Raw genomic sequence first — 26,451 nt, forward strand, 5'->3', positions numbered from 1 at the left:
CCCCTTTCAGTGCTCCTGAAGAATCTGTTCATTTCGAACACTCTCCAGTTTTGACGAAGGTCATCGACCTGAAACGTTAACTCTGTTTCTCTCTCCACAGATGCTGCCTGACCCGCTGAGATTTCCAGCATTTACTGTTTTTATTATTAATGATAATAATAATAATAATTTTTATTTATATAGCACCTTTAACAAAGTAAAATGTCCCAAGGCGCTTCACAACAGTGTTACAGGCAAATCAGATAAATTTGACACCGAGCCACAAAAGAAGGAATTAAGGCAGGTAACAAAAAGCTTGGTTAAAGAGGCAAGTTTTAAGGAGCGTCTTAAAGGAGGAAAGAGAGGTAGAGAGACAGAGAGGTTTAGGGAGGGAGTTCCAGAGCTTGGGGCCCAGGCAACAGAAGGCACGGCCACCAATGGTTGACCGATTATAATCAGGGATGCTCAAGAGGGCAGAATTAGAGGAGTGTAGACATCTCTGGGGTTAAAAAAGATTACAGAGATAGGGAGGGGGCGAAGCCATGGAGGGATTTGTAAACAAGAATGAGAATTTTGAAATCGAGGCGTTGCTTAAGCGGGAGCCAATGTAGGTCAGCGAGCACAGGGGGTGATGGGTGAACGGGATTTGGTGCGAGTTAGAACACAGGCAACGAGCACAGTGGGTGATGGGTGAGCAGGACTTGGTGCGAGTTAGGACACGGGGCAGTAAGCACAGGGGGCAATGGATGAGCGGGACTTGGTGCGAGTTAGGACACAAGGCAATGAGTACAGGGGGTGATGGGTGAGCGGGACTCGGTGCGAGTTAGGACACGGGGCAGTGAGCACAGGGGGTGATGGGTGAGCGGGACTCGGTGCGAGTTAGGACACAGGGCAACGAGTACAGGGGGTGATGGGTGAGCGGGACTCGGTGCGAGTTAGGACAAAGGGCACTGAGCACAGGGGGTGATGGATGAGCGGGACTTGGTATGAGTTCGGACACGGGGCACTGAGCACAAGGGGTGATGGATGAAAGGGACTCGGTGCGAGTTAGGACACAGGGCACTGAGCACAGGGGGTGATGGATGAGCGGGACTCGGTGCGAGTTAGGACACAGGGCAACGAGTACAGGGGGCGATGGATGAGCGGGACTCGGTGCGAGTTAGGACACAGGGCAACGAGTACAGGGGGTGATGGATGAGCGGGACTCGGTGCGAGTTAGGACACGGGGCAGCCAAGTTTTGGATTACCTCAAGTGATGGTTACCCGACAGTTCGGAAGTGGAGCGAGTTCCGCTCGGAATTCCTCACCTTGTCACTTGTCCTCGAAATCCCGGTTACGAAGAGCAGCTGTGCCAGGAAAAGGCTCAGGCACAGGTTGGCGTGGATGGTGCGAGTCTCGCGCTGGATGGACCGGCAGAAGGCGAATGTGACGATAGAGATTGCGAGACAGGCGAGCGACACGCTGACCCCGATGAGAGTGATAATGTGAAGGGCTAAGTCAACCTGCAACAAACAACAACAAGCACTAATTGAGAAGCAGTGGGGGGAATGTTTCAGGGTATGCAGCAACCTAGGAATGCCACACCATTTTCGCTGCAGATTATTGGGGCAGAAAGTGCAACCTGAAAAAATGTCGACCAACTTACCAGGTGGTCCGCGAGGTTCGGGCTCTTGTGGTCCTGGGGCTCTAGGCGTAGGCCTGTATAAAGATCCTCGTATCCCAGGACACAGCCGCCTTTAACATAGCAAGTCGTCCCAAGGAGCCTCACCGGACCAGTGTGGCACTGAGCCACAATAAGGAGAAATTAGCGCAGGTGAGGGGGGAGCTGCTTTATGCAGAGGATTGTGGGGATCCGGACCTCGCTGCCTGGAAGAGTGGTGGATGCAGAAATCCTCACCACTTTTCAGAGATGGTTGGACGGGCACTTAAAGTGCCGTAACCTGCAGGGTTACGGACCTAGAGCTGGTAATTGGGATTAGACTGGATGACCTCTTGTTGGCCGGTGCAGATATAATGGTAAGTTTTTGTGGGCTGCCCCGACCTGTGTGTGAACACCACCGCAGGTCGGGGCTATAAATAGAGCTGGAGCGCCGGGCCCTGGAACAAGTTCCAGAGCTTGGGGCCCCGGCAACAAAAGGCACGGCCACCAATGGTTGTGCGATTATAATCAGGGATTCTCAAGAGGGCAGAATTTGAGGAGCGCAGACATCCCAGGGCCGGAGGAGATGACAGAGATAGGGAGGGGCGAGGCCATGGAGGGATTGAGAATAAGGATGAGAATTTTGAAATCGAGGCGTTGCTTAACCGGAAGACAATGTAGGTCAGCGAACACAGGGGGTGGTGGGTGAGCGGGACTTGGTGCGAGTTAGATCACCTCTAGTTTACGTCGGGTAGAATGTGGGAGGCCGGCCAGAAGTGCGTTGGAGTAGCCAAGTCTAGAGGTAACAAAGGCAATGATGAGGGTTTCAGCAGCGGATGAGCTGAGGCAAGGGGAAGAGATGGGATAATATGAACTATTTGGCCTTTACCAGTGATATTTCGTATCAAGGTTATGCAGAGACTTTACAAACCGGACGTTACCTGCATTTTATAGGGGGCCGTTAGAACGGCGAAGCTCGCCAGGTGCACACACCCGCATGTTGTCTGGCTCCCGCTGGAGATGATCACCTTGCAGCCCCTCGGAGACCAGAAACTTCTCTCATTGGTATGTTCCCAATAGACACACAGTGGGATTTTGTTCGAACTTCTTTCCTGCGTCAAAGAACCAAGCAGTTGTTATTTTGATTATTCTAAGCGTCGTCATTACAATCCGGAGATCGGAAGCGGAGCGGAGAGGACAGACGAGGCACAGAGGTCGGGATCGGCGGGATCCGGAGATTGGAAGCAGAGAGGAGCGGAGGTTGGGATCGGCGGGATCCGGAGATCGGGACCGGTGGGGTCCAGAGATCCGAAGTGGAGAGGAGAGGAGGAGCGGATGTCGGGACGGATGAGGTCCAGAGGTTGGGATGGACGAGGTCCAGAGATCGGAAGCGGAGAGGAGAGGTCGGACGAGGCACGGAGGAGTGGAGAGGTCGGAGCCCAGAGGTGGAGCAGTGTGGACAAGACCAAGGGAAGGCACAGCACGGGCCCATAGCGAGGCTGTGAGGTGGTGAGGCTCACATTGCGGACTATGAATTCCACGTAGGGAGAGGCCCTGTGGGAGGGAGGAAGGATGGAGGACAGTAGGAGTATGTTTGAGCTTGTGTGTATGTATTGGCACATACAGCGGAGCCTGGTCTCCTGTCGTCTTGGATCCCCTTGCCACTGGACCCAGACCTTGCTCTGTCAAGCCCGTGTGGTGGCTGGTGTGCAACGGTCACCCCACATTAAAAGAATCCCCGCACAGGCATCTTCCACCGTTTAAAATGAGTTCATCAGTCACCTCAGTACTCATTTTTAGTGTGGAAGCAAGTCATCCTCGAACCCGAGGGACTGCCTATGATGTGTTATGTTATCATATTTAGAAACGGGGACTTTGATTTTTACAATTATTTAAAAAGACAACAAAAAGACATTGTTTTAGAAGAATATAATACTTTATGAAATTTTCAAAAAAAATGTGGCGTTTATTTATTTTAAAAATGCTGGAGTTGGGATTTTCTTCCCAGCTTTCCCCTCATCCTCGTCTCAAGAGTTTGACTCAGTTCCATGGCTGTTCTTCACTGGTGACCGAGGCAATGCGTGGCCTTCGACACTGGGAGGCAGCACAGACGATCCTGCCCTCAGCCGCTATCCACACACAGCAGGAATAGTGATCAGGAGCTGCATTCCAGCCCAGAGGCACTGAGGCAAATTATAGCAACACAACAGCAACCCCCCCCCCCTCCCCACCCAGGTTAAGATCAGCTTACGATGAAGTGTCATAGAATGGGTGTCCTTATTCATGTGTTTCTAGGTAATCCCTCAAGATAATAGGGTCCAAAGACTGTCATCCCCCTCCCTCATCCTTAACCCCGCCCCTCCCCCACCTTTATCTCCATCCCCTTCTCCCACCATTATCCCATCCCCTTCCCCACCTTAACCTCGCCCCCTCCACCACCCTTAACTCCGCCCCTCTCCCACCATTATCCCATCCCCTCCCCCACCCTTAACTCCACCGCTCCCCCATCCTTAACATAGAAACATAGAAAATAGGTGCAGGAGTAGGCCATTCGGCCCTTCGAGCCTGCACCACCATTCAATATGATCATGGCTGATCATTCACCTCAGTACCCCATTCCTGCTTTCTCTTCATACGCCTTGATCCCTTTAGCCGTAAGGGCCACATCTAACTCCCTTTTGAATATATCTAACAAACTGGCCTCAACAACTTTCTGTGGTAGAGAATTACACAGGTTCACAATTCTGAGTGAAGAAGTTTCTCCTCATCTCGGTCCTAAATGGCTTACCCCTTATCCTTCGACTGTGACCCCTGGTTCTGGACTTCCCCAACATCGGGAACATTCTTCCTGCATCTAACCTGTACAATCCCGTCAGATTAAGCCTACTATAATATCCATTATTAATAATAATTACACGCGTACTTATGTGTCAGCTGTGGCTCAGTGAGTAGCACACTCCCCTCTGAGTCAGAAGGTTGTGTGTTCAAGTCCCACTCCAGGAGCTTGAACACATAAATCGAGACTGACACTACAATGCGGTGCTGAGGGAGTGCCGCACTGTCGGAGGGGCCGTCTTTCAGATGAAACGTTAAACCGAGGCCCCGTTGGCTCTCTCACACGGGTGTACAAGATCCCACGCCGCTATTTCGAAGAAGAGCAGGGGAGTTCTCCCCGGTGTCCTGGGGCCAATATTTATCCCTCAATCAACATAACAAAAAAACAGATTATCTGGTCATTACCACATTCTGTTTATGGGGGCTTGCTGTGCACAAATTAGTTACTGCGTTTCCTACATTACAACAGCGACTACACTTCGGCTGTTTGGGGCTTCTGGTGGTCATGAAAGGCACTATATAAATGCTGCTGTGTCCTCTGGCTCATGATCCTTCCGCCAATGGGAACAGTTTCTCTCTATCTAGACCCCCTCATGATTTTGAACACCTCGATCAAATCTCCTCTCAACCTTCTCTGCTCTGAGGAGAACCCCAGCTTCTCCAGTCTATCCACGTAACTGAAGTCCTTCATCCCGGGAACCATTCCGGTAAATCTTTTCTGCACCCTCTCTAAAGCCTTCACATCCTTCTGAAAATGTGGTGCCCAGAATTGGACACAATACTCCAATTTAGGTCAAACCAGTGTTTTATACAGGTTCATCATAACTTCCTTGCTTTTGTACTCTATGCCTCTATTTATGAAGCCCAGGATCCCGTAAGCTTTTTTAACCACTTTCTCAACCTGCCCTGCCACCTTCAATGACTTGTGCACATATACTCCCCGGTCTTTCTGTTCATGTACCCTCTTTAGGATTGTACCCTTTAGTTTATAATGCCTTTCCTCATTCGTCCTACCAAAATGTATCACTTTGCACTTTTCTGCGTTAAATTTCATCTGCCACGTGTCCGCCCATTCCACCAGCCTGCCTGTGTCTTCCTGAAGTCTATCACTATCTGCCTCGCTGCCCACCTTACTTCCAAGTTTTGTGATATCTGCAAACTCTTTGTGTTGACTACGTAACTATGTACCTGAGGGCGCTGCTGTTGGAGGCCCCAGGGGTTAGCTGCCCAGGTGTGCAGGGGCATATATAAGGCAGTCGGCCATGCTGCCCCTCACTTTACAGTCGTATTAAATGGACTGAAGTCACACAGCTCTTACACACAGTGCAAGGCCTCGTGGAGTTATTCGATGGTAATTGCAGACATAACAACTGGCGACGAGTTACAGATCACGAACTTTTACGCAGTCATGGCTGCCATTGGTGTTTTAGAAAAGTATGCAGAGGGTGAAGATTGGGAAGCCTTTATCGAGCAGCTTGACCAGCATTTCGTGGCCAGTGACCTGGACGGCGAGGCACTGGAAGGAAAACGCAGGGCGAATCTGTTGACCAGCTGAGGGTCCACGGCCTACGGCCTCATCGGGGATCTGCTTGCACCAGTGAAACCAACGGAGAAGTCATACGCAGAGCTGCACACGCTGATTTGGGAACACCTCAAACCAACGGAAAGCATCCTAACGGCCAGGTATCGCTTCTACACACACCGTCGCCGGGAGGGCCAGGACGTGGCGAAGTATGTCGCCGACTTAAGACGGCTCGTGGACCGTGTGAATTCGCGGGATTTTTGAACTGTGCATTGCGAGATGCTTTTGTGATGGGCATAGGCCACGAGGATATCCTTCGCAAGCTACTGGCTGCCGGAACTGAAGAAGGCCATCACCATAAGCCAGGCGTTCATGTCCTCGAGTCGCAATACCATGCAGATGACTTCCTACCAGAATCGGAGCTCACTGGCAAGTACTGTACGTAAAATAACGCCGATTGCACCAGAACTGTTGAACCAATAAGAGCTGTACAGAGCAGAGCCTACATGCCTGCTGCTGCCATGCCGCCAAGGGGCGTAAATGCGAAATCATTGGCACAATGCTGGCGTTGCAGGGGTAATCATGGGGCCCATCAGTGTCGATTTAAAGATGATGTGTGAAAAAGCTGCAGAACAAGGGGCCACCTCCAGCGAATGTGCAAACGTACGGCGACTCACCGCGTTGCAAAGGAGTCGGCAGAAGAGCCCCGATTCAGCGTGGATCACAAAGGACAAGCTGGAGAGGCAACTCAGCTCGAGGGAGCAGTGTATGGGGTGCACACCCGCTCCACAAAAAGTCCTCCCATGATGATAAAAGTCAAATTAAATGGCGTTCCTGTCTCCATGGAGCGAGTCAGTCAATTATGGGGCAACAACAAAGCACAAAGACCCAAGCTGAGCCTGATTCAGATAAAGCTGCGCATTTACACCAAGGAACTGATCCCAGTTATCGGCAGTGCACACGTAAAAGTATCCTATGATGGAGAGGCACAGGAGCTGCCACTGTGGATTGTACCAGGCGATGGGCTAACGCTGCTTGGCAGAAGCTGGATGGGGAAGATTCGGTGGAACTGGGAAGACGTCAGTGGACGATGCTTCCTGTGCTCAAGTGCTGAGCAAGTTCCCATCTTTATTTGAACCAGGCATCGGCAATTTCACAGGCGCCAAAGTACAGATCCACTTGGTCCCCGAGGCACGGCCTGTTCACAAGGCTCGAGCGGTCCCTTACATGATGAGGGAGAAAGTGGAGATTGAATTGGAGAGACTTCAACGCGAGGGAATCATTTCGCCAGTCGAGTTCAACGAGTGGGTCAGTCCGATTGTACCAGTACTGAAGAGTGATGGCACGGTCAGAATCTGCGGCGACTACAAAGTAACGATCAACCGAGTCTCGTTACAGGACCAGTACCCACTGCCCAAAGCTGATGACCTTTTTGCGACATTAGCAGGCGGAATGCCGTTCACCAAGCTGCATCTAACCTCTGCTTACATGACCCAGGAGCTGGTTGAGTCATCGAAAAAATGAACATGCATCAACACGCACAAAGGACTGTTCGTGTACCACAGGTGCCCGTTGGGGATTCGCTCGGCTGCTGCCATATTCCAAAGAAACATGGAGAGCTTGTTGAAATCAGTTCCGCGCACGGTCGTATTTCAGGACAACACCCTCATCACTGGCCGCGACACCTCCAAACACCTGCACAACCTGGAAGAAGTTGTAAGTCAACTAAACAGAGTTGAACTCCGGTTGAAACGATCCAAATCTGCCTTCCTGGCGCCAGAGGTAGAATTCCTGGGGAAGAAGATTGCGGCAGTATCGGACCCACGGACTCGAAGACAGAGGCCATCAAGAATGCACCCAGACCACGAAATGTAACGGAGCTGCGCTCGTTCCTGGGACCCCTCAACTATTTCGGTAACTTTCTTCCAGGATTGAGCACCTTGCACAAGCTGTTATGCAAGGGAGATGACTGGGCTTGGGGTAAAAATCAGGAGGCCGCCTTTAAGAAGGCCAGAAAACTGCTGTGTTCGGATAAGTTGCTGGTATTATATGACCCACGTAAATGTCTAGTTTTAGCATGTGATGCATCGTCGTACGGTGTCGGGTGTGTTTTGCAGCAAGCCAATGCAGTGGGCAAGCTCTAACCGGTTGCGTCCAGAAGCCTATCTGTCATGTATTTAATTGTTATTGTAATTTATGTATAAATTGACTTAAGTTGTATATTGTGAGAATATTGACCATTAGGTGGTGAATTTGTGGGAGCCAAGTGGAGGAGAGCCCAGTCACTATAGATAGTCCGGACAGGCCAAAGACACCACAAACAACAGACACTCAGGCCAACCCCAACAACCAGAGCCCCAACTCAGACACTCTACAAGGGAGCATAAACCACCAGAGAGACTCAACCTGTAATCCCAATAAGACTTTGGGGGGAAGGTGATGTCATGTATTCAACTGTCATTGTAATCCATGTATAAACTGACCTAAGTTTTACACTGTGAGAACAATGACCACGAGGTGGTGAACTTGTGGGAGACACTCCTAACCTGGACTTTCAGGTATAAAAGGGAAAACTCCACCCACCTTCATCACTTGAGTGCTGGAATAAAGGTTACTGGTCACAGAGTGACCTTCTCTCTAGCATAGACCTTGTGTACATTTATACTGTATAGTAAGTACATATCACTATCAAAGGCCAAAAGAGGCTACAGCATGGTCGAAAAGAAGGCTTTAGTACCAATATTTGTTCGGACTCAGGTTCGAGTTAGAGATGGACCACAAGCCCCTAATCTCACTGTTTTCGGAAAGCAAAAACATAAACACCAATGCTTCATCTCGAATCCAAAGATGGGCACTAACACTGTCTGCCTACGACTATGTGATCTGCCACAGGCCAGACGCTGAAAACTGCGCCGATGCTCTCAGCTGAATTCCTTTGCCCACCATCGGGTGGAAACGGCGCAGCCCGCAGATCTGCTGCTGGCCATGGATACCTCTGATAGCGAAGGGTCACCCGTAATGGCCCGCCAAATTAAGACCTGGACCAGCCAGGATTCTCTGCTATCCCTTGTAAAAAGTTGCGTCCTCAATGGGGGCTGGCCAGCGGTCCCTAGAGACATGCAAGACGAGATCAAGCCGTTTCACCGTCGTAAAGATGAAATGTCGATCCATTCAGATTGCCTCTTGCGGGGCAACTGTGTTACCTTGCCAAAGAAAGGCAGGGAAACATTCATACGTGACCGACACAGCACCCACCCAGGCATAGTCATGATGAAAGCTATCGCCAGGTCCCACGTCTGGTGGCCCGGCATTGACTCGGACCTGGAGTCGTGTGTGCACCAGTGTAACACATGCTCACAACTGAGCAATGCTCCCAGAGAGGCTCCACTTAGTCTCTGGTCCTGGCCCTCAAAACCATGGTCCAGGATCCATGTGGATTATGCGGACCCCTTTCTGGGAAAGATGTTCCTGGTTGTAGTGGATGCCTACTCCAAATGGATTGAATGTGTTAATAATTGCACCCAGCATGTCTGCAGCCACTATTGAAAGCCTCAGGACCATGTTTGCCACCCATGGCTTCCCCGACATTCTTGTCAGCGACAATGGTCCGTGCTTCACCAGCTCAGAATTCAATGAATTCATGACCCGTAATGACATCAAAGCATGTCAGATCTGCTCCGTTAAAGCCCGCATCCAACGGCCAAGTGGAGCGGGGAGTCCAAACCATAAAGCAGAACTTGAAACGTGTCACGGAAGGCTCCTTACAAACCCACCTGTCCCAGGTACTGTTCAGCTACAGGACACGACCCCACTCACTTACCAGGGCTCTCCCTGCAGAATTACTAATGAAACGAGCACTCAAAACCAGGCTCTCCTTAGTGCACCCTGACCTCATTGATCAGGTGGAAACCAAGCGTTATCAGCAAAACACGTACCATGATCGCGCGGCTGTATCACGCGACATCACTGTAAATGACCCTGTGTTTGTGCTGAATTACGGTTAGGGCACCAAATGGGTCGCCGGCACTATATTAGCCAAGGAGGGGAATAGAGTGTTTGTTGTCTAACTACTTAATGGTCAAATGTGCAGAAAACATTTGGACCAAACCAAATTATGATTCACAGATAACCAGGAACCACCGGAAGAGGACCTCATCTTCAGTGACCCACCGACACACGCCCAATCGACAACAGACCTCGCTGCCAACCACGAGGATGATCCCACCATCACCAACAGTCCACCCAACCAGTCGCGCTGCAAGACAGCAGTGGCCCAACCAACTCACCCAGGCCAGAAGCAACACTCAGTCAACCAGGGAACACAGGGCTCCGGGTTGCCTTAACCTTTAAACTAGCTTGGCAGGGGGATGGGAACCCAGGAGAGGGCTCTGAGCTAGTTAGAGTGGGTGAGAGCTCAGATGAACAGAACCCCAAGAAAGAATGCAAAAGGTAGGAGGCAACAGAGCAGAGTAACACTGGGGTAAGTGTAAACCACAAGGTGATAGGAAGGGACAATATGTATGAATATAAAGGGACTGCAGGAGGGGTCAAAACTAAAAATCATGGTTTAAAAACTAGTATTAAAACATTTTACCTAAACGCACGCAGCATTCGAAACAAAGTAAATGAGTTGACGGCACAAATCATTACAAATGGGTATGATTTGGTGGCCATTACAGAAAACTTGGTTGCAGGGTGGCCAAGACTGGGAATTAAACATACAGGGGTATCTGACAATTCGGAAAGATAGACAAGAGGGGAAAGGAGGTGGGGTAGCTCTGTTAATAAAGGATGATATCAGGGCAGTTGTGAGAGACGATATTGGCTCTAATGAACAAAATGTTGAATCATTGTGGGCGGAGATTAGAGATAGTAAGGGGAAAAAGTCACTGGTGGGCGTAGTTTATAGGCCCCCAAATAATAACTTCATGGTGGGGCGGACAATAATCAAGGGAACAATAGAAGCATGTGAAAAAGGAACGGCAGTAATCCTGGGGGATTTTAACCTACATATCGATTGGTCAAATCAAATCGCACGGGGTAGCCTTTGAGGAGGAATTCATAGAATGCATACGGGATTGTTTCTTAGAACAGTATGTTACAGAACCTACAGGGGAGCAAGCTATCTTAGATCTGGTCCTGTGTAATGAGACAGGAAAAATAAACGATCTCCTATTAAAAGATCCTCTCGGAATGAGTGATCACAGTATGGTTGAATTTGTAATACAGATTGAGGGTGAGGAAGTGATGTCTCAAACAAGCTTACTATGTTTAAACAAAGGGGACTACAGTGGGATGAGGGCAGAGTTGGCTAAAGTAGACTGGGAACACAGACTAAACAGTGGCACAATTGAGGAACAGTGGAGGACTTTTAAGGAGTTCTTTCATAGTGCTCAACAAAAATATATTCCAGTGAAAAAGAAGGGCGGTAAGAAAAGGGATAACCAGCCGTGGATAACCAAGGAAATAAAGGAGAGTATCAAATTAAAAACCAATGCGTATAAGGTGGCCAAGGTTAGTGGAAAACTAGAAGATTGGGAACATTTTAAACCATGGCAAAGAATGACTAAGAAAGCAATAAAGAAAGGAAAGATAGATTACGAAAGTAAACTTGCGCAAAAAATAAAAACAGACAGTAAAAGCTTTTGCTGATATATAAAACGGAAGAGAGTGACTAAAGTAAATGTTGGTCCCTTAGAAGATGAGAAGGGGGATTTAATAATGGGAAATGTGGAAATGGCTGAGACCTTAAACAATTATTTTGCTTCGGTCTTCACAGTAGAAGACATAAAAACCATGCGGAGGACCTTGAGACAATCACTATCACTAAGGGGGTAGTGCTGGACAGGCTAATGGAACTCAAGGTAGACAAGTCCCCTGGTCCTGATGAAATGTATCCCAGGGTATTAAAAGAGATGGCAGAAGTTATAGCAGAAGCATTCGTTATAATCTACCAAAATTCTCTGGACTCTGGGGAGGTACCATCGGATTGGAAAGCAGCTAATGTAACGCCTCTGTTTAAAAAAGGGGGCAGACAGAAGGCAGGTAACTATAGGCCGGTTAGTTTAACATCTGTAGTGGGGAAAATGCTTGAAGCTATCATTAAGGAAGAAATAGTGGGACATCTAGATAGGAATAGTGCAATCAAGCAGATGCAACATGGATTCATGAAGGAGAAATCATGTTTAACTAATTTACTGAAATTCTTTGAGGATATAACGAGCATGGTGAATAGAGGTGTACCGATGGATGTGGTGTATTTAGATTTCCAAAAGGCATTCGATAAGATGCCACACAAAAGGTTACTGCAGAAGATAAAGGTACGTGGAGTCAGAGGAAATGTATTAGCATGGATCGAGAATTGGCTGGCTAACAGAAAGCAGTGAGTCGGGATAAATGGGTCCTTTTCGGGTTGGAAATCGGTGGTTAGTGGTGTGCCACAGGGATCGGTGCTGGGACCACAACTGTTTACAATATACATAGATGACCTGGAAGAGGGGACAGAGTGTAGTGTAACAAAATTTGCAGATGACACTAAGATTAGTGGGAAAGCGGGTTGTGTAGAGAACACAGAGAGGCTGCAAAGAGATTTAGATAGGTTAAGTGAATGGGCTAAGGTTTGGCAGATGGAATACAGTATCGGAAAATGTGAGGTCATCCACCTTGGGGAAAAAAAAACAGTAAAAGGGAATATTATTTGAATGGGGAGAAATTACAACATGCTGCGGTGCAGAGGGACCTGGGGGTCCTTGTGCATGAATCCCAAAAAGTTAGTTTGCAGGTGCAGCAGGTAATCAGGAAGGCGAATGGAATGTTGGCCTTCATTGCGAGAGGGATGGAGTACAAAAGCAGGGAGGTCCTGCTGCAACTGTACAGGGTATTGGTGAGGCCGCACCTGGAGTACTGCGTGCAGTTTTGGTCACCTTACTTAAGGAAGGATATACTAGCCTTGGAGGGGGGTACAGAGACGATTCACTAGGCTGATTCTGGAGATGAGGGGGTAACCTTATGATGATAGATTGAATAGACTGGGTCTTTACTCGTTGGAGTTCAGAAGGATGAGGGATGATCTTATAGAAACATTTAAAATCATGAAAGGGATAGACAAGATAGAGGCAGAGAGGTTGTTTCCACTGGTCGGGGAGACTAGAATTAGGGGGCACAGCCTCAAAATACGGGGGAGCCAATTTAAAACCGAGTTGAGAAGGAATTTCTTCTCCCAGAGGGTTGTGAATCTGTGGAATTCTCTGCCCAAGGAAGCAGTTGAGGCTGGCTCATTGAATGTTTTCAAGTCAAAGATAGATAGATTTTTAACCAATAAGGGAATTAAGGGTTATGGGGAGCGGGTGGGTAAGTGGAGCTGAGTCCACAGCCAGATCAGCCATGATCTTGTTGAATGGTGGAGCAGGCTCGAGGGTCTAGATGGCCTACTCCTGTTCCTAATTCTTATGTTCTTCTGTTCTTATACCCTGTAATCAACTCACATCAAAGACTTGGGTGGGGGGGGGGGCGGCGGGAAATGATGTCATGTATGCAAACTCTTTGTATTCACTATGTCACGATGTACCACCTGAGGGCGCTGCTGTTGGAGGCCCCAGGGGTTACCTGCCCAGGTGTGCAGGGGCATATAAAAAGTGGTCAGCCATGCTGCCCCTCACTTTACATTCGTATTAAATGTACTGAAGTCTCACAGCTCTTACTCACAGTGCAAGGCCTCGTGGAGTTATTCGATGGTAATTGCAGACATAACATGCCACGTGTCCACCCATTCCACCAGCCTGTCTATGTCCTGCTGAAGTCGATCACGATCCTCTTCGCTGCTCACTATACTTCCAAGTTTTGTGATAACTGCAAATCTTACAATTGTGCCCTGTACACCCACATCGAAGTAATTAATAAATAGCGAGAAAGGGAAAATATATACACTTGCAAGAGAAAAAAAATTGCAGGGCTACGGGGAAAGGGCGGGGGAGTGGGATTGACTGAGCTGCTCGTGCAGAGAGCCGGCACGGGCTCAAAGGGCTGAATGGCCTCCTTGTGAGTTGTAACCGTTCTATGATTGTATGATTCTATGTCTGTGCTTTTCATTTCACTGGAAAGGAAAGTGAAACCGACACTTCCAGCCTTCCAGCAGAAACTTAACGGGCAAAAGCTAAAAGTTAATATCAAGAATGAACCCTTTCTTTACGGAGGTCAGCTTTGGCTCAGTACCCCACACCATGCAGTTACCTCCATGAGCCATGGATGGATGGAGGTCTGAAGTACGCATCACTCAAAATAACCGCTCACAAAATTGTTCAAAATGGCGGCGCGGGAACCCACCTCCAAGTGCCTCAAGGTGAAGTTGACGGGCTCGCTCAACTCGACCTCGTGTCCGGCTCCCGCCGCGATTGTCACCACGTCAGAGTTCAGCCGGTAATCCCTGCCCATTTTTTCCAGCTTCCCGTTTTCTCCGTCTGCAAAATCTCCATCCAAAATGGTCGCCAGGTTGCCGTAGGCGATGAAGGCGACCGCAGTGGCGGCGGCGGCGCCTGGTGAGAAGAAATGGTGGCACGGCTTAAGAACCATGCGGAGCACCCCGAGCCGACGGGAGGATGAGAGCGAGCGGTTTGAAGCACTCGGCGCGCCGGGGCCACAATCGCGACAGCTTTAGGGGACGCGCACCGTGCGGCCGACCGCTCGCGAGGTGATAGGTAAAGGGGAGACGGTGCTGCTGGCACAACAAAAAAAATCGGCAATTGGTGCTTCGAAGGGGGGGGGTCCGTGCCGTGAACAGTCAGCACGGCTCACTGCGTGAGTGCCATGCCGTTGGCACGGCAACCCACACTCCCCAGTGGCTCCAGGGATGTCCATTTTTTTTTTGCTGTAGAGTTTGCAGCTTGGGCCTGCGATATCTTCAGGTCAGGCCGCAGCTGTGTGGGGAGAGAAGTAGGAGTTCAACGGCCCCGATATTTACGGGGAGGGAGCGGGGGAAGGAGGAGCTCTCGATGGGAAACCCGGAGGTAAGGCCTCCCTCAGACACCCTGCATAGATGTTCTCACCAGGTTTCCTGCCCGTCGAACGGAGAAGCCTGCGGACAAGGCCGCAGGTGGGCAGCAGAGAGAAGGGAGGGTGGGACCGTGTTGTGGGCGGTGGGGGGAGACTTACTGCAATTACATAGGGCCCTGGTGAGACCACACCTGGAATATTGTGCACAGTTTTGGTCTCCTTACCTAAGGAAGGATATACTTGCCATTGAGAGAGTGCAACGAAGGTTCACCAGACTGATTCTTGCGATGGGAGGATTGACCTATGAGGAGCGATTGAGTAGACTAGGCCTATATTCTCTAGACTTTAGAAGAATGAGAGGTGATCTGATTGAAAATTCTTACAGGGCTTGACCGGGTAAATGCAGGGAGGATGTTTCCCCGCGCTAGGGAGTCTAGAACCAGGGGTCACAGTCTCAGAATAAGGGGTCGGTGATTTCGAAAGACTTGCATTTATACAGCGACTTTCATGACAACCGGACGTCTCAAAGCGCTTTCCAGCCAATGAATGTACAATGTAGTAGCTGTTATAATTATGGACTGAGATGAGGAGGAATTTCTTCATTCAGAGGGTGGTGAATCTTTGGAATTCTCTACATCAGAGGGCTGTGGAGGCTCAGTCGTTGAGAGATCGATAGATTTTTGGATATTAAGGGAATCAAGGGATATGGGGATAGTGCAGGAAAGTGGAGTTGAGGTAGAAGATCAGCCGTGATCTCATTGAATGGCGGAGCAGGCTCGAGGGGCCGAATGGCCTACATCGGCTCCTAATTCTTCAGAGGATGGGATCGCGGGGAGGGGAGAGCGTGGAGACTTGTTCTGCTCATGGGTCACATGGACATGCTAGAGTGGGAAAGAATAGAAAGAAATAAAGACTTTATAGCGCCTGTTACGGACGTATCAAATCGCTCTACAGCCAATGAAGTACTTTTGGAGTGTAGTCACTGTTGTAATGTGGGAAACGCGGCAGCCAATTTGCGCACAGCAAGCTCCCACACACAGTAATATGATAATGATCAGATTATCTGTTTTTGTTATGTTGATTGAGGGATAAATATTGAGCCCCAGGACATCGGGGAGAACTCCACTTCTCTTCTTCGAAATAGAGCCGTGGGATCTTTTACGTCCACCTGAGAGAGCAGACGGGGCCTCGGTTTAACGGTAATAGTTAGGGGAGCAGACTACGGGCAACAGATCGCCTGTAGTAAGGAAATGGGGCTCACTCAGAATGGACTGAAAACTCTCACAGCCACACCTGGCACCTCTACAGCCGCTTACAGTAACAGAGCTGCTACCTAAGTGGCCACAATGGGAGAGAAAGGGGGAGAGAGATGGAAAGAGACCCACCTCTTTGGTCAAGCGTTTGGTCACCTGTCCAAATGTCCCTTTCTTTATATTGGGTGTCCATTTCCTTTTTGTCTGAAACGGTGCGGGCCGCCTTACTTCGTTCAGAGGTGCTATATAAATGCAAGTTGTTGTTGTAAAAATAGCCAGTGTTACCTGATTGTGTCCCTCCAGTGACTGTTCCCCAGTAAAGCTCCATGGCGTTGTCTCTCACGTTTAGCGTTAGTCTTTCATTCTCTGAAACGTCTCCTCGATGAACCCGTACTTCAAGCTCTGAGAACATCAACAGAAACGTGGTTTATCCGTTAAAGGTCATCTCGGATTAAATTGTACGTTTAAACTCAGCTAAGGCGTACTCAATTAGCGAACTCAATTTTGCTTAAATTTGTTCATGGGATGTGGGCGTCGCTGGCAAGGCCGGCATTTATTGCCCATCCCTAATTGCCCCTCGGGAAGGTGGTGGTGAGCCGCCTTCTTGAACCGCTTCTTTTAGCGGTTTTGAACAGCCGAGTGTCTCGCGAAGCCATTTCAGAGGTCAACCACTTTTCTGTGGGCTTGGAGTCACATATAGGCCAGACCGGGTAAGGGCAGCAGATTTCCCTCCCTAAAGGATATTAGTCGATCCAGATAGTTTTTTTTTAACGACAATCTGGTAGTTTCATGGTCACCATTACTGACACCGGCGGGTAGAAATTTGGTCTCGCCCAGTTTGGGGGCAGTCACAGTTGGGAGGCGGGGCCAAGCACTGAAGTCCCGCCCCTCTCTAAATATTCGGGTTACCACCCATGGAAGGAAGTGGAGTGCTGAATCAGGCACGAACGGGACGGACACCTTAGCAGAGATACACACTAGGCCGTGCAGCACTGCCGTGTCCGAGGAGCCCCTCTCTCACTTAAAGGGACAGGCCCCTCGCTGCCGACTCTGCGAATGTAAAAGGGACCGACCTGGGCCACTGTGGAGCGGGGAGCCGCGCGATGAAGCAGATCGCCGGGGCTGAGCGATCGCGGCCAGGACCCAGCGCAGGAAACGGAGCAGCAGCGGGAAACCCAAGGTACGTTTTCCTTGTAGTTTCACTCGGCCACCTCGCCTTTAATCGTCGTCCCGGTTACGGCCGGCCGCCCGATTCGCGCCTCCTGCAGCCGCCGGTGTTTGCGCCCGGCGCTGCCACAGGGGGCGGAAGTGAATTTTGGGTCCGGGGCACTAACGGGGCGTTGATGTCACGATCTCCGGGCGCAACGCTGTAGCACCGCCGCTAAACTCACGGCCAATATGGCGGGGGGGGCATTAACAGCACCATTCCCAGGCAGCAACTCATTTGCCCACCCGTTAGCGCCCCCCGGTGGCGCAAATGAGTTAAATTTCTATCCCCATCTTTTTAATTCCGGATTTATTTCATTAATTTAATTTAAATCTCTCAGCTGCCCTGGTGGAATTTGAACGCATCGTTCTGGATCAGCAACATAAATACAATGGTACCGTTTACAGCACAACGCAAGCAAGCAAGAAAGACGCGCATTGGTATCGTGCCCTTCTCGATCTCAGGGTGTCCCAAACATAGAAAATAGGTGCAGGAGTAAGCCATTCGGCCCTTCGAGTCTGCACCGCCATTCAATGAGTTCATGGCTGAACATGCAAATTCAGTACCCCATTCCTGCTTTCTCGCCATACCCCTTGATCCCCCTAGTAATAAGGACTACATCTAACTCCTTTTTGAATATATTTAGTAAATTGGCCTCAACAACTTTCTGTGGTAGAGAATTCCACAGGCTCACCACTTTCTGGGTGAAGAAGTTTCTCCTCATCTCGGTCCTAAATGGCTTACCCCTTATCCTTAGACTGTGACTCTTAATTCTGGACTTCCCCAACATTGGGAACATTCTTCCTGCATCTAACCTGTCTAAACCCGTCAGAATTTTAAACGTTTCGATGAGATCCCTTCTTATTCTTCTGAACTCCAGTGAATACAAGCCTAGTTAATCCAGTCTTTCTTGATATGTCAGTCCCGCCATCCCGGGAATCAGTTTGGTGAACCTTCACTGCACTCCCTCAATAGCAAGAATGGCCTTCCTCAAGTTAGGAGACCAAAACTGTACACAATACTCCAGGTGTGGCCTCACCTGTAGTAACATCTCCCTGCCCCTGTACTCAAACCCCTCACTATGAAGGCCAACATGCCATTTGCTTTCTTAACCACCTGCTGTACCTGCATGCCACCCTTTAGTGACTGATGTACCATGACACCCAGGTCTCGTTGCACCTCCCCTTTTCCTAATCTGTCACCATTCAGATAATAGTCTGTCTCTCTGTTTTTACAACTAAAGTGGATAACCTCACATATATCCACATTATACTTCATCTGCCATGCATTTGCCCACTCACCTAACCTATCCAAGTCACTCTGCAGCCTCATAGCATCCTCCTCGCAGCTCACACTGCCACCCAACTTAGTGTCATCCGCAAACATGGAGATACTACATTTAATCCCCTCATCTAAATCATTAATGTATAATGTAAACAGCTGGGACCCCAGCACAGAACCTTGCGGTACCCCACTAGTCACTGCCTGCCATTCTGAAAAGTACCCATTTACTCCTACTCTTTGCTTCCTGTCTGACAACCAGTTCTCAATCCATGTCAGCACACTACCCCCAATCCCATGTGCTTTAACTTTGCACATTAATCTCTTATGTGGGACCTTGTCGATAGCCTTTTGAAAGTCCAAATACACCACATCAACTGGTTCTCCCTTGTCCACTCTACTGGAAACATCCTCAAAGAATTCCAGAAGATTTGTCAAGCATGATTTCCCTTTTACAAATCCATGCTGACTTGGACCTATCATGTCAACTCTTTCCAAATGCGCTACGATGATATCCTTAATAATTGATTCCATCATTTTTCCGATTACCGATGTCAGGCTGACCGGTTTATAATTCCCTGTTTTCTCTCTCCCTCCTTTTTTAAAAAGTGGGGTTACATTGGCTACCCTCCACTCCATAGGAACTGATCCAGAGTCCATGGAATATTGAAAAATGACTGTCAATGCATCCGCTATTTCCAAGGCCACCTCCTTAAGTACTCTGGGATGCAGACCATCAGGCCCTGGGGATTTATCGGCCTTCAATCCCATCAATTTCCCCAACACAATTTCCCGACGAATAAGGATTTTCCTCAGTTCCTCCTCCTTACTAGACCCTCTGACCCCTTTTATATCGGAAGGTTGTTTGTGTCCTCCTTAGTGAATATCGAACTAAAGTACTTGTTCAATTGGTCTGCCATTTCTTTGTTCCCAGTTATGACTTCCCCTGATTCTGACTGCAGGGGACCTACATTAGTCCTTTCGAACCTTTTTCTCTTTACATATCTTTTGAAGCTTTTGCAGTCCATTTTAATGTTCCCTGCAAGCTTCCTCTCGTACTCTATTTTCCCTGCCCTAATCAAACCGTTTGTCCTCCTCTGCTGAGTTCTAAATTTCTCCCAGTCCCCGGGTTCGCTGCTATTTCTGGCCAATTTGTATGCCACTTCCTTGGCTTTAATACTATCCCTGATTTCCCTTGATAGCCACGGTTGAGCCACCTTCCCTTTTTTATTTTTACGCCACACAGGGATGTACAATTGTTGTCGTGCATCCATTTGGTCTTTAAATGTCTGCCATTGCCCATCCACTGTCAACCCCTTAAGTCTCATTCACCAATCTATCCTAGCCAATTCACGCCTCATACCTTCAAAGTTACACTTCTTTAAGTTCTGGACCATGGTCTCTGAATTAACTGTTTCATTCTCCATCCTAATGTAGAATTCCACCATATTATGGCCACTCTTCCCCAAGGGGCCTCGCACAATGAGATTGCTAATTAATTCTCTCTCATTACACAACACCCAGTCCAAGATGGCCTCCCCCCTAGTTGGTTCCTTGACATATTGGTCTCGAAAAGCATCCCTTATGCACTCCAGGAAATCCTCCTCCACCGTATTGTTTTCAGTTTGGCTAGCCCAATCTATTTGCATATTAAAGTCACCCATGATAACTATTGCACCTTTATTGCAAGCACCCCTAATTTCCTGTTTGATGCCCTCCCCAACATCACTACTACTGTTTGGAGGTCTGTACACAACTCCCACTAGTGTTTTCTGCCCTTTGGTATTCCGTAGCTGCACCTATACCGATTCCACATCATCCAAGCTAATGTCTTTCCTTACAATTGCATTAATTTCTTTAACCAGCAACGCCACCCAGCCTCCTTTTCCTTTCTGTCTATCCTTTCTAAATGTTGAATACCCCTGGATGTTGAGTTCCCAGCCTTGGTCACCCTGGAGCCAAGTCTCCGTGATGCCAACCACATCGTATCCGTTAATAAGAACATATAAGAACATAAGAATTAGGAACAGGAGTAGGCCATCTAGCCCCTCGAGCCTGCTCCGCCATTCAATAAGATCATGGCTGATCTGGCCGTGGACTCAGCTCCACTTACCCGCCCGCTCCCCATAACCCTTAATTCCCTTATTGGTTAAAAATCTATCTATCTGTGACTTGAATACATTCAATGAGCCAGCCTCAATTGCTTCCTTGGGCAGAGAATTCCACAGATTCACAACCCTCTGGGAGAAGAAATTCCTTCTCAACTCAGTTTTAAATTGGCTCCCCCGTATTTTGAGGCTGTGCCCCCTAGTTCAAGTCTCCCTGACCAGTGGAAACAACCTCTCCACCACTATCTTGTCTATCCCTTTCATTATTTTAAATGTTTCTATAAGATCACCCCTCATCCTTCTGAACTCCAACGAGTAAAGACCCAGTCTACTCAATCTATCATCATAAGGTTACCCCCTCATCTCCGGAATCAGCCGAGTGAATCGTCTCTGTATCCCCCCTCCAAAGCTAGTATATCCTTCCTTAAGTAAGGTGACCAAAATTGCACGCAGTACTCCAGGTGCGGCCTTACCAATACCCTATACAGTTGCAGCAGGACCTCCCTGCTTTTGTACTCCATCCCTCTCGCAATGAAGGCCAACATTCCATTCGTCTTCCTGATTACCTGCTGCACCTGCAAACTAAGTTTCATGCACAAGGACCCCCAGGTCCCTCTGCACCGCAGCATGTTGTAATTTCTCCCCATTCAAATAATACTCCCTTTTACTGTTTTTTTTCCCAAGGTGGATGACCTCACACTTTCCGACATTGTATTCCATCTGCCAAACCTTAGCCCATTCGCTTAACCTATCTAAATCTCTTTGCAGCCTCTCTGTGTCCTCTACACAACCCGCTTTCCCACTAATCTTTGTGTCATCTGCAAATTTTGTTACACTACACTATGTCCCCTCTTCTAGGTCATCTATGTGTATTGTAAACAGTTGTGGTCCCAGCGCCGATCCCTGTGGCACACCACTAACCACCGATTTCCAACCCGAAAAGGACCCATTTATCCCGACTCTCTGCTTTCTGTTTGCCAGCCAATTCTCTATCCATGCTAATACATTTCCTCTGACTCCGTGTACCTCTTTCTTCTGCAGTAACCTTTTGTGTGGCACCTTATCGAATGCCTTTTGGAAATCTAAATACACCACATCCATCGGTACACCTCTATCCACCATGCTCGTTATATCCTCAAAGAATTTCAATAAATTAGTTAAACATGATTTCCCTTTCATGAATCCATGCTGCGTCTGCTTGATTGCACTATTCCTATCTAGATGTCCCGCTATTTCTTCCTTAATGATAGTTTCAAGCATTTTTCCCACTACAGATGTTAAACTAACCGGCCTATAGTTACCTGCCTTTTGCCTGCCCCCTTTTTTAAACAGCGGCATTACATTCGCTGCTTTCCAATCCGCTGGTACCTCCCCAGAGTCCAGAGAATTTTGAAGATTATAACGAATGCTTCTGCTATAACTTCCGCCATCTCTTTTAATACCCTGGGATGCATTTCATAAGGCCAGGGGACTTGTCTACCTTGAGTCCCATTAGCCTGCCCAGCACTACCCCCCTAGTGATAGTGATTGTCTCAAGGTCCTCCCTTCCCACATTCCTATGACCAGCAATTTTTGGCATGGTTTTTGTGTCTTCCACTGTGAAGACCGAAGCAAAATAATTGTTTAAAGTCTCAGCCATTTCCACATTTCTCATTATTAAATCCCCCTTCTCATCTTCTAAGGGACCAACATTTACTTTAGTCACTCTTTTCCATTTTATATATCTGTAAAAGCTTTTACTATCTGTTTTTATGTTTTGCGCAAGTTTACCTTCGTAATCTATCTTTCCTTTCTTTATTGCTTTCTTAGTCATTCTTTGCTGTTGTTTAAAATGTTCCCAATCTTCTAGTTTCCCACTAACCTTGGCCACCTTATACGCATTGGTCTTTGATTTGATATTTCCTTTATTTCCTTGGTTATCCACGGCTGGTTATCCCTTCTCTTGCCACCCTTCTTTTTCACTGGAATATATTTTTGTTGCGCACTATGAAAGAGCTCCTTAAAAATCCTCCACTGTTCCTCAATTGTGCCACCGTTTAGTCTGTGTTTCCAGTCTACTTTAGCCAACTCTGCCCTCATCCCACTGTAGTCCCCTTTGTTTAAACATTGTACGCTTGTTTCTGACACAACTTCCTCACCCTCAATCTGTATTACAAATTCAACCATACTGTGATCACTCATTCTGAGAGGATCTTTTACTAGGAGATCGTTTATTTTTCCTGTCTCATTACACAGGACCAGATCTAAGATAGCTTGCTCCCTTGTAGATTCTGTAATATACTGTTCTAAGAAACAATCCCGTATGCATTCTATGAATTCCTCCTCCAGACTACCCCGGGCGATTTGAGTTGACCAATCGATATGTAGGTTAAAATCCCCCATGACTACTGCTGTTCCTTTTTCACATGCCTGCATTATTCCTTTGATTATTGCCCACCCCACCGTGAAGTTATTATTTGGGTGCCTGTAAACTACGCCCACCAGTGACTTTTTCCCATTACTATCTCTAATCTCCACCCACAATGATTCAACATTTCCTGCAATGATTCAACATTTACTGTTAACTGCTATCTGCACAGTTAATTCGTCCACCTTATTCCAAATACTCCTCGCATTGAGGCACAGAGCCTTCAGGCTTGCCTTTTTAACACACTTTGACCCTTTAGAATTTTGCTGCAAAGTGGCCCTTTTTGTTTTTTGCCTTGGGTTTCTCTGCCCTCCACTTTTACTCATCACCTTTCTGTCTTTTGCTTCTGCCTCCATTTTGTTTCCCTCTGTCTCCCTGCATTGGTTTCCATTCCCCTGCCATATAAGTTTAACTCCTCCCCAACAGCACTAGCAAACACTCCTCCTTGGACATTGGTTCTGGTCCTGCCCGGGTGCAGACCGCCCGGTTTGTACTGGTCCCAACTCCCCCAGAACTGGTTCCAATGTCCCAGGAATTTGAATCCCTCTCTGCTGCACCACTGCTCAAGCCACGTATTCATCTGCGCTATCCTGTGATTCCTACTCTGACTAGCATGTGGCACTGGTAGCAATCCAGAGATTACTACTTTTGAGGTCCTACATTTTAATTTAGCTCCAAGCTCCTGAAATTTGTCTCGTAGGACCTCATCCCATTTTTAACCTATATCTTTGGTACCAATGTGCACTACGACAACTGGCTGTTCACCCTCCCTTTTCAGAATGTTCTGCACCCGCTCCGAGACATCCTTGACCCTTGCACCAAGGAGGCAACATAGCATCCTGGAGTCTCGGTTGCGGCCGCAGAAACGCCTACCTATTCCCCTTACAATTGAATCCCCTATCGCTCTCCCACTCTTTTTCCTGCCCTCCTGTGCAGCAGAGCCAGCCACGGTGCCATGAACTTGGCTGCTGCTGCCCTCCCCTGATGAGTCATCCCCCTCAACAGTACCCAAAGCGGGGTATTTGTTTTGCAGGGGGATGACCGCAGGGGATCGAGCTCTCCTGCCATGACTTCACCCTTAGATACACTTAATTTGGCGACAACAATGCACCACACACCCCATGCAGTACTTTTTGGAGTGTAGTCACTGTTGCAATGTAGGAAGCGCGGTGGCCTAATTGCGCACAGCAAGCTCCCAAAAGCAGCAATGAGATACATGACCAGATAATCAGGTTTGGTGATGCTGATTGAGGAGACAATATTGGCCAGGACACTGGAGAGAATGCCCCTGCCATAAAAAGCTGCAGATGCTGGCTCAATTAATAATTGAAAATTGTCCACCGATAGACTCTTGCTTGACTAGGGCATGGAAGGATTATAGAGCCAAGGTCACTGAATAAAAGTAACACAGAGATCCGCCATGATCTCGTGGCATGGTGCAATGGGCTCGAGGGGCTGAATGGCCTGCTGCTATGTAAGGCCAATTTCCATGATAACGGGCAGTGCACACCGCAGCTTATCCGCTGCTGAAACCCTCGCCCATGCCTTTGTTACCTCTAGAATTGTCTATTCCAACGCACTCCTGGCTGGCCTCCCACATTCTACCCTCGAGGTGATCCAAAACTCGGCAGCCCGTGCCCTAACTCGCATCAAGTCCCGCTCACCCATCACCCCCTGTGCTCGCTGACCTATATTGGCTCCTGGCTAAGCAATGCCTCGATTTCAAAATTCTGATCTTTGTTTACAAGTCCCTCCATGGCCCTCGCCCCTCCCTATTTCCTCCAGCCCCAAAACCCCCTGAGATGTCTGTGCTCCTCTCATTCTGCCCTCTTGAGCATCCCTGATTATAATCGCTCAACCATTGGTGGCCGTGCCTTCTGTTGCCTGGTCCCCAAGCTCTGGAACTCCCTGCCTAAACCTCTCTGCCTCTCTTTCCTCCTTCAAGCTGCTCCTTAACCCTACCTCCCGTGCTAATTATGCGGCTCGGTGTCAAATTTTTAAAATCTCGTAATACTCCTGTGAAGCACCTTGGGACGTTGCACACGTTAAAGGCGCTATATAAATACAAGTTGTTGTTGTTATTGAATGGTGCCCACTGATCACAGGGTTAAAATTCGATTGGAAATTACCCAGACTCTCTGTTGATGCTGTCACCCTTCCTTCAGGTGCGTTTAAAGCAGCCGCCATTGTCGTGCTAGCCACGGTGTGAAGCAGCTTAGTTGCGACAGTGTGTTTGATGTCGGGCTTCAAACTCCTCCATTCCGACTTGCCAACAATGCTCTCCGTGAGATTAATGATTCCCTGTGGACCAGAACACATTTATTATTGGTTTTTTAATTCGATTTCCGGGATGTGTGTGTGGCTGGCAAGGCCAGCATTTATTGCCCATCCCTAATTGCCCTTTGAGAAGGTGGTGGTAAGCCGCCTTCTTGAACCGCTGCAGTCCGTGTGGTGAAGGTGCTCCCACAGTGCTGTTAGGGAGGGAGTTCCAGAATTTTGACCCAGCGACGATGAAGGAACGGCTGATATGTTTCCAAGCCGGGATGGTGTGTGACTTGGAGGGGAACTTGCAGGTTCCCATGCGCCTGCTGCCCTTGTCTAGGTGGTAGAAGATGACTATCTGTCCCACCTGTGACAGAGACTGTGGTTCTCGTATTGGACTGTACAGCCACCTAAGAACTCATATTAAGAGTGAAAGCAAGTCTTCCTCGATTCCGAGGGACTGCTCATGAGGCGGTAGAGGTCGCGGGTTTGGGAGGTGCTGCCGAAGAAGCCTTGGCGAGTTGCTGCATTGCATCTTGTCAATGGTGCACATTGCAGCCATGGTGCGCCGGTGGTGGAGGGAGTGACCGTTGAAGGTACCCGAATACTATGCTGAGTACGAAATGCCCGTTAATTAATTGCCAATCGGAGCATCGCTGCCGCTGACTGGTTACTGGCAGTAACGTTGTGTTTGTGATCATCTCCTCTGGTCATTGTTGCAGAACACTCGTGCTCCAAGATATAAATAGAGGAAGCACTTTCCAGGTTTATTTTTGGAAGAAGTTGGTCATTTCTCCCCACAGTTTACGTGTTCAGCTTGTCGTCAATATAATGCGGCAAGAAAGATGAGGAAACTGCACCTGTTCAAACAGTTAAACAGGAACCTGGACCACTGATTGAGCCCAAGTTGAGAAATGTTTGACCGATATCTGCACAATTGCTGCTGTCACTCAGTTGTGTCTTTGCTGTC

The 26,451-nt window shown here is 48.4% G+C and overlaps 1 protein-coding gene across 1 annotated transcript in view; it reads right to left on the reverse strand.

The window, feature by feature from the left end:
- LOC139237772 (adhesion G protein-coupled receptor E1-like) overlaps nucleotides 1–26,451 on the reverse strand; it is a 74,649-nt gene that overhangs the window by 29,574 nt on the left and 18,624 nt on the right. The window contains exons 6-10 of the mRNA XM_070866957.1: nucleotides 25,349–25,520; nucleotides 16,502–16,618; nucleotides 14,298–14,506; nucleotides 2,560–2,730; nucleotides 1,287–1,481 (exon numbers count right to left, since the gene is read on the reverse strand). Coding sequence (XP_070723058.1) covers nucleotides 1,287–1,481; nucleotides 2,560–2,730; nucleotides 14,298–14,506; nucleotides 16,502–16,618; nucleotides 25,349–25,520 — 864 coding nt within the window. The remainder of the gene's footprint in view (nucleotides 1–1,286; nucleotides 1,482–2,559; nucleotides 2,731–14,297; nucleotides 14,507–16,501; nucleotides 16,619–25,348; nucleotides 25,521–26,451) is intronic.

Source organism: Pristiophorus japonicus, chromosome 24, assembly GCF_044704955.1.
Source record: "Pristiophorus japonicus isolate sPriJap1 chromosome 24, sPriJap1.hap1, whole genome shotgun sequence".
NCBI lineage: Eukaryota > Metazoa > Chordata > Chondrichthyes > Pristiophoridae > Pristiophorus > Pristiophorus japonicus.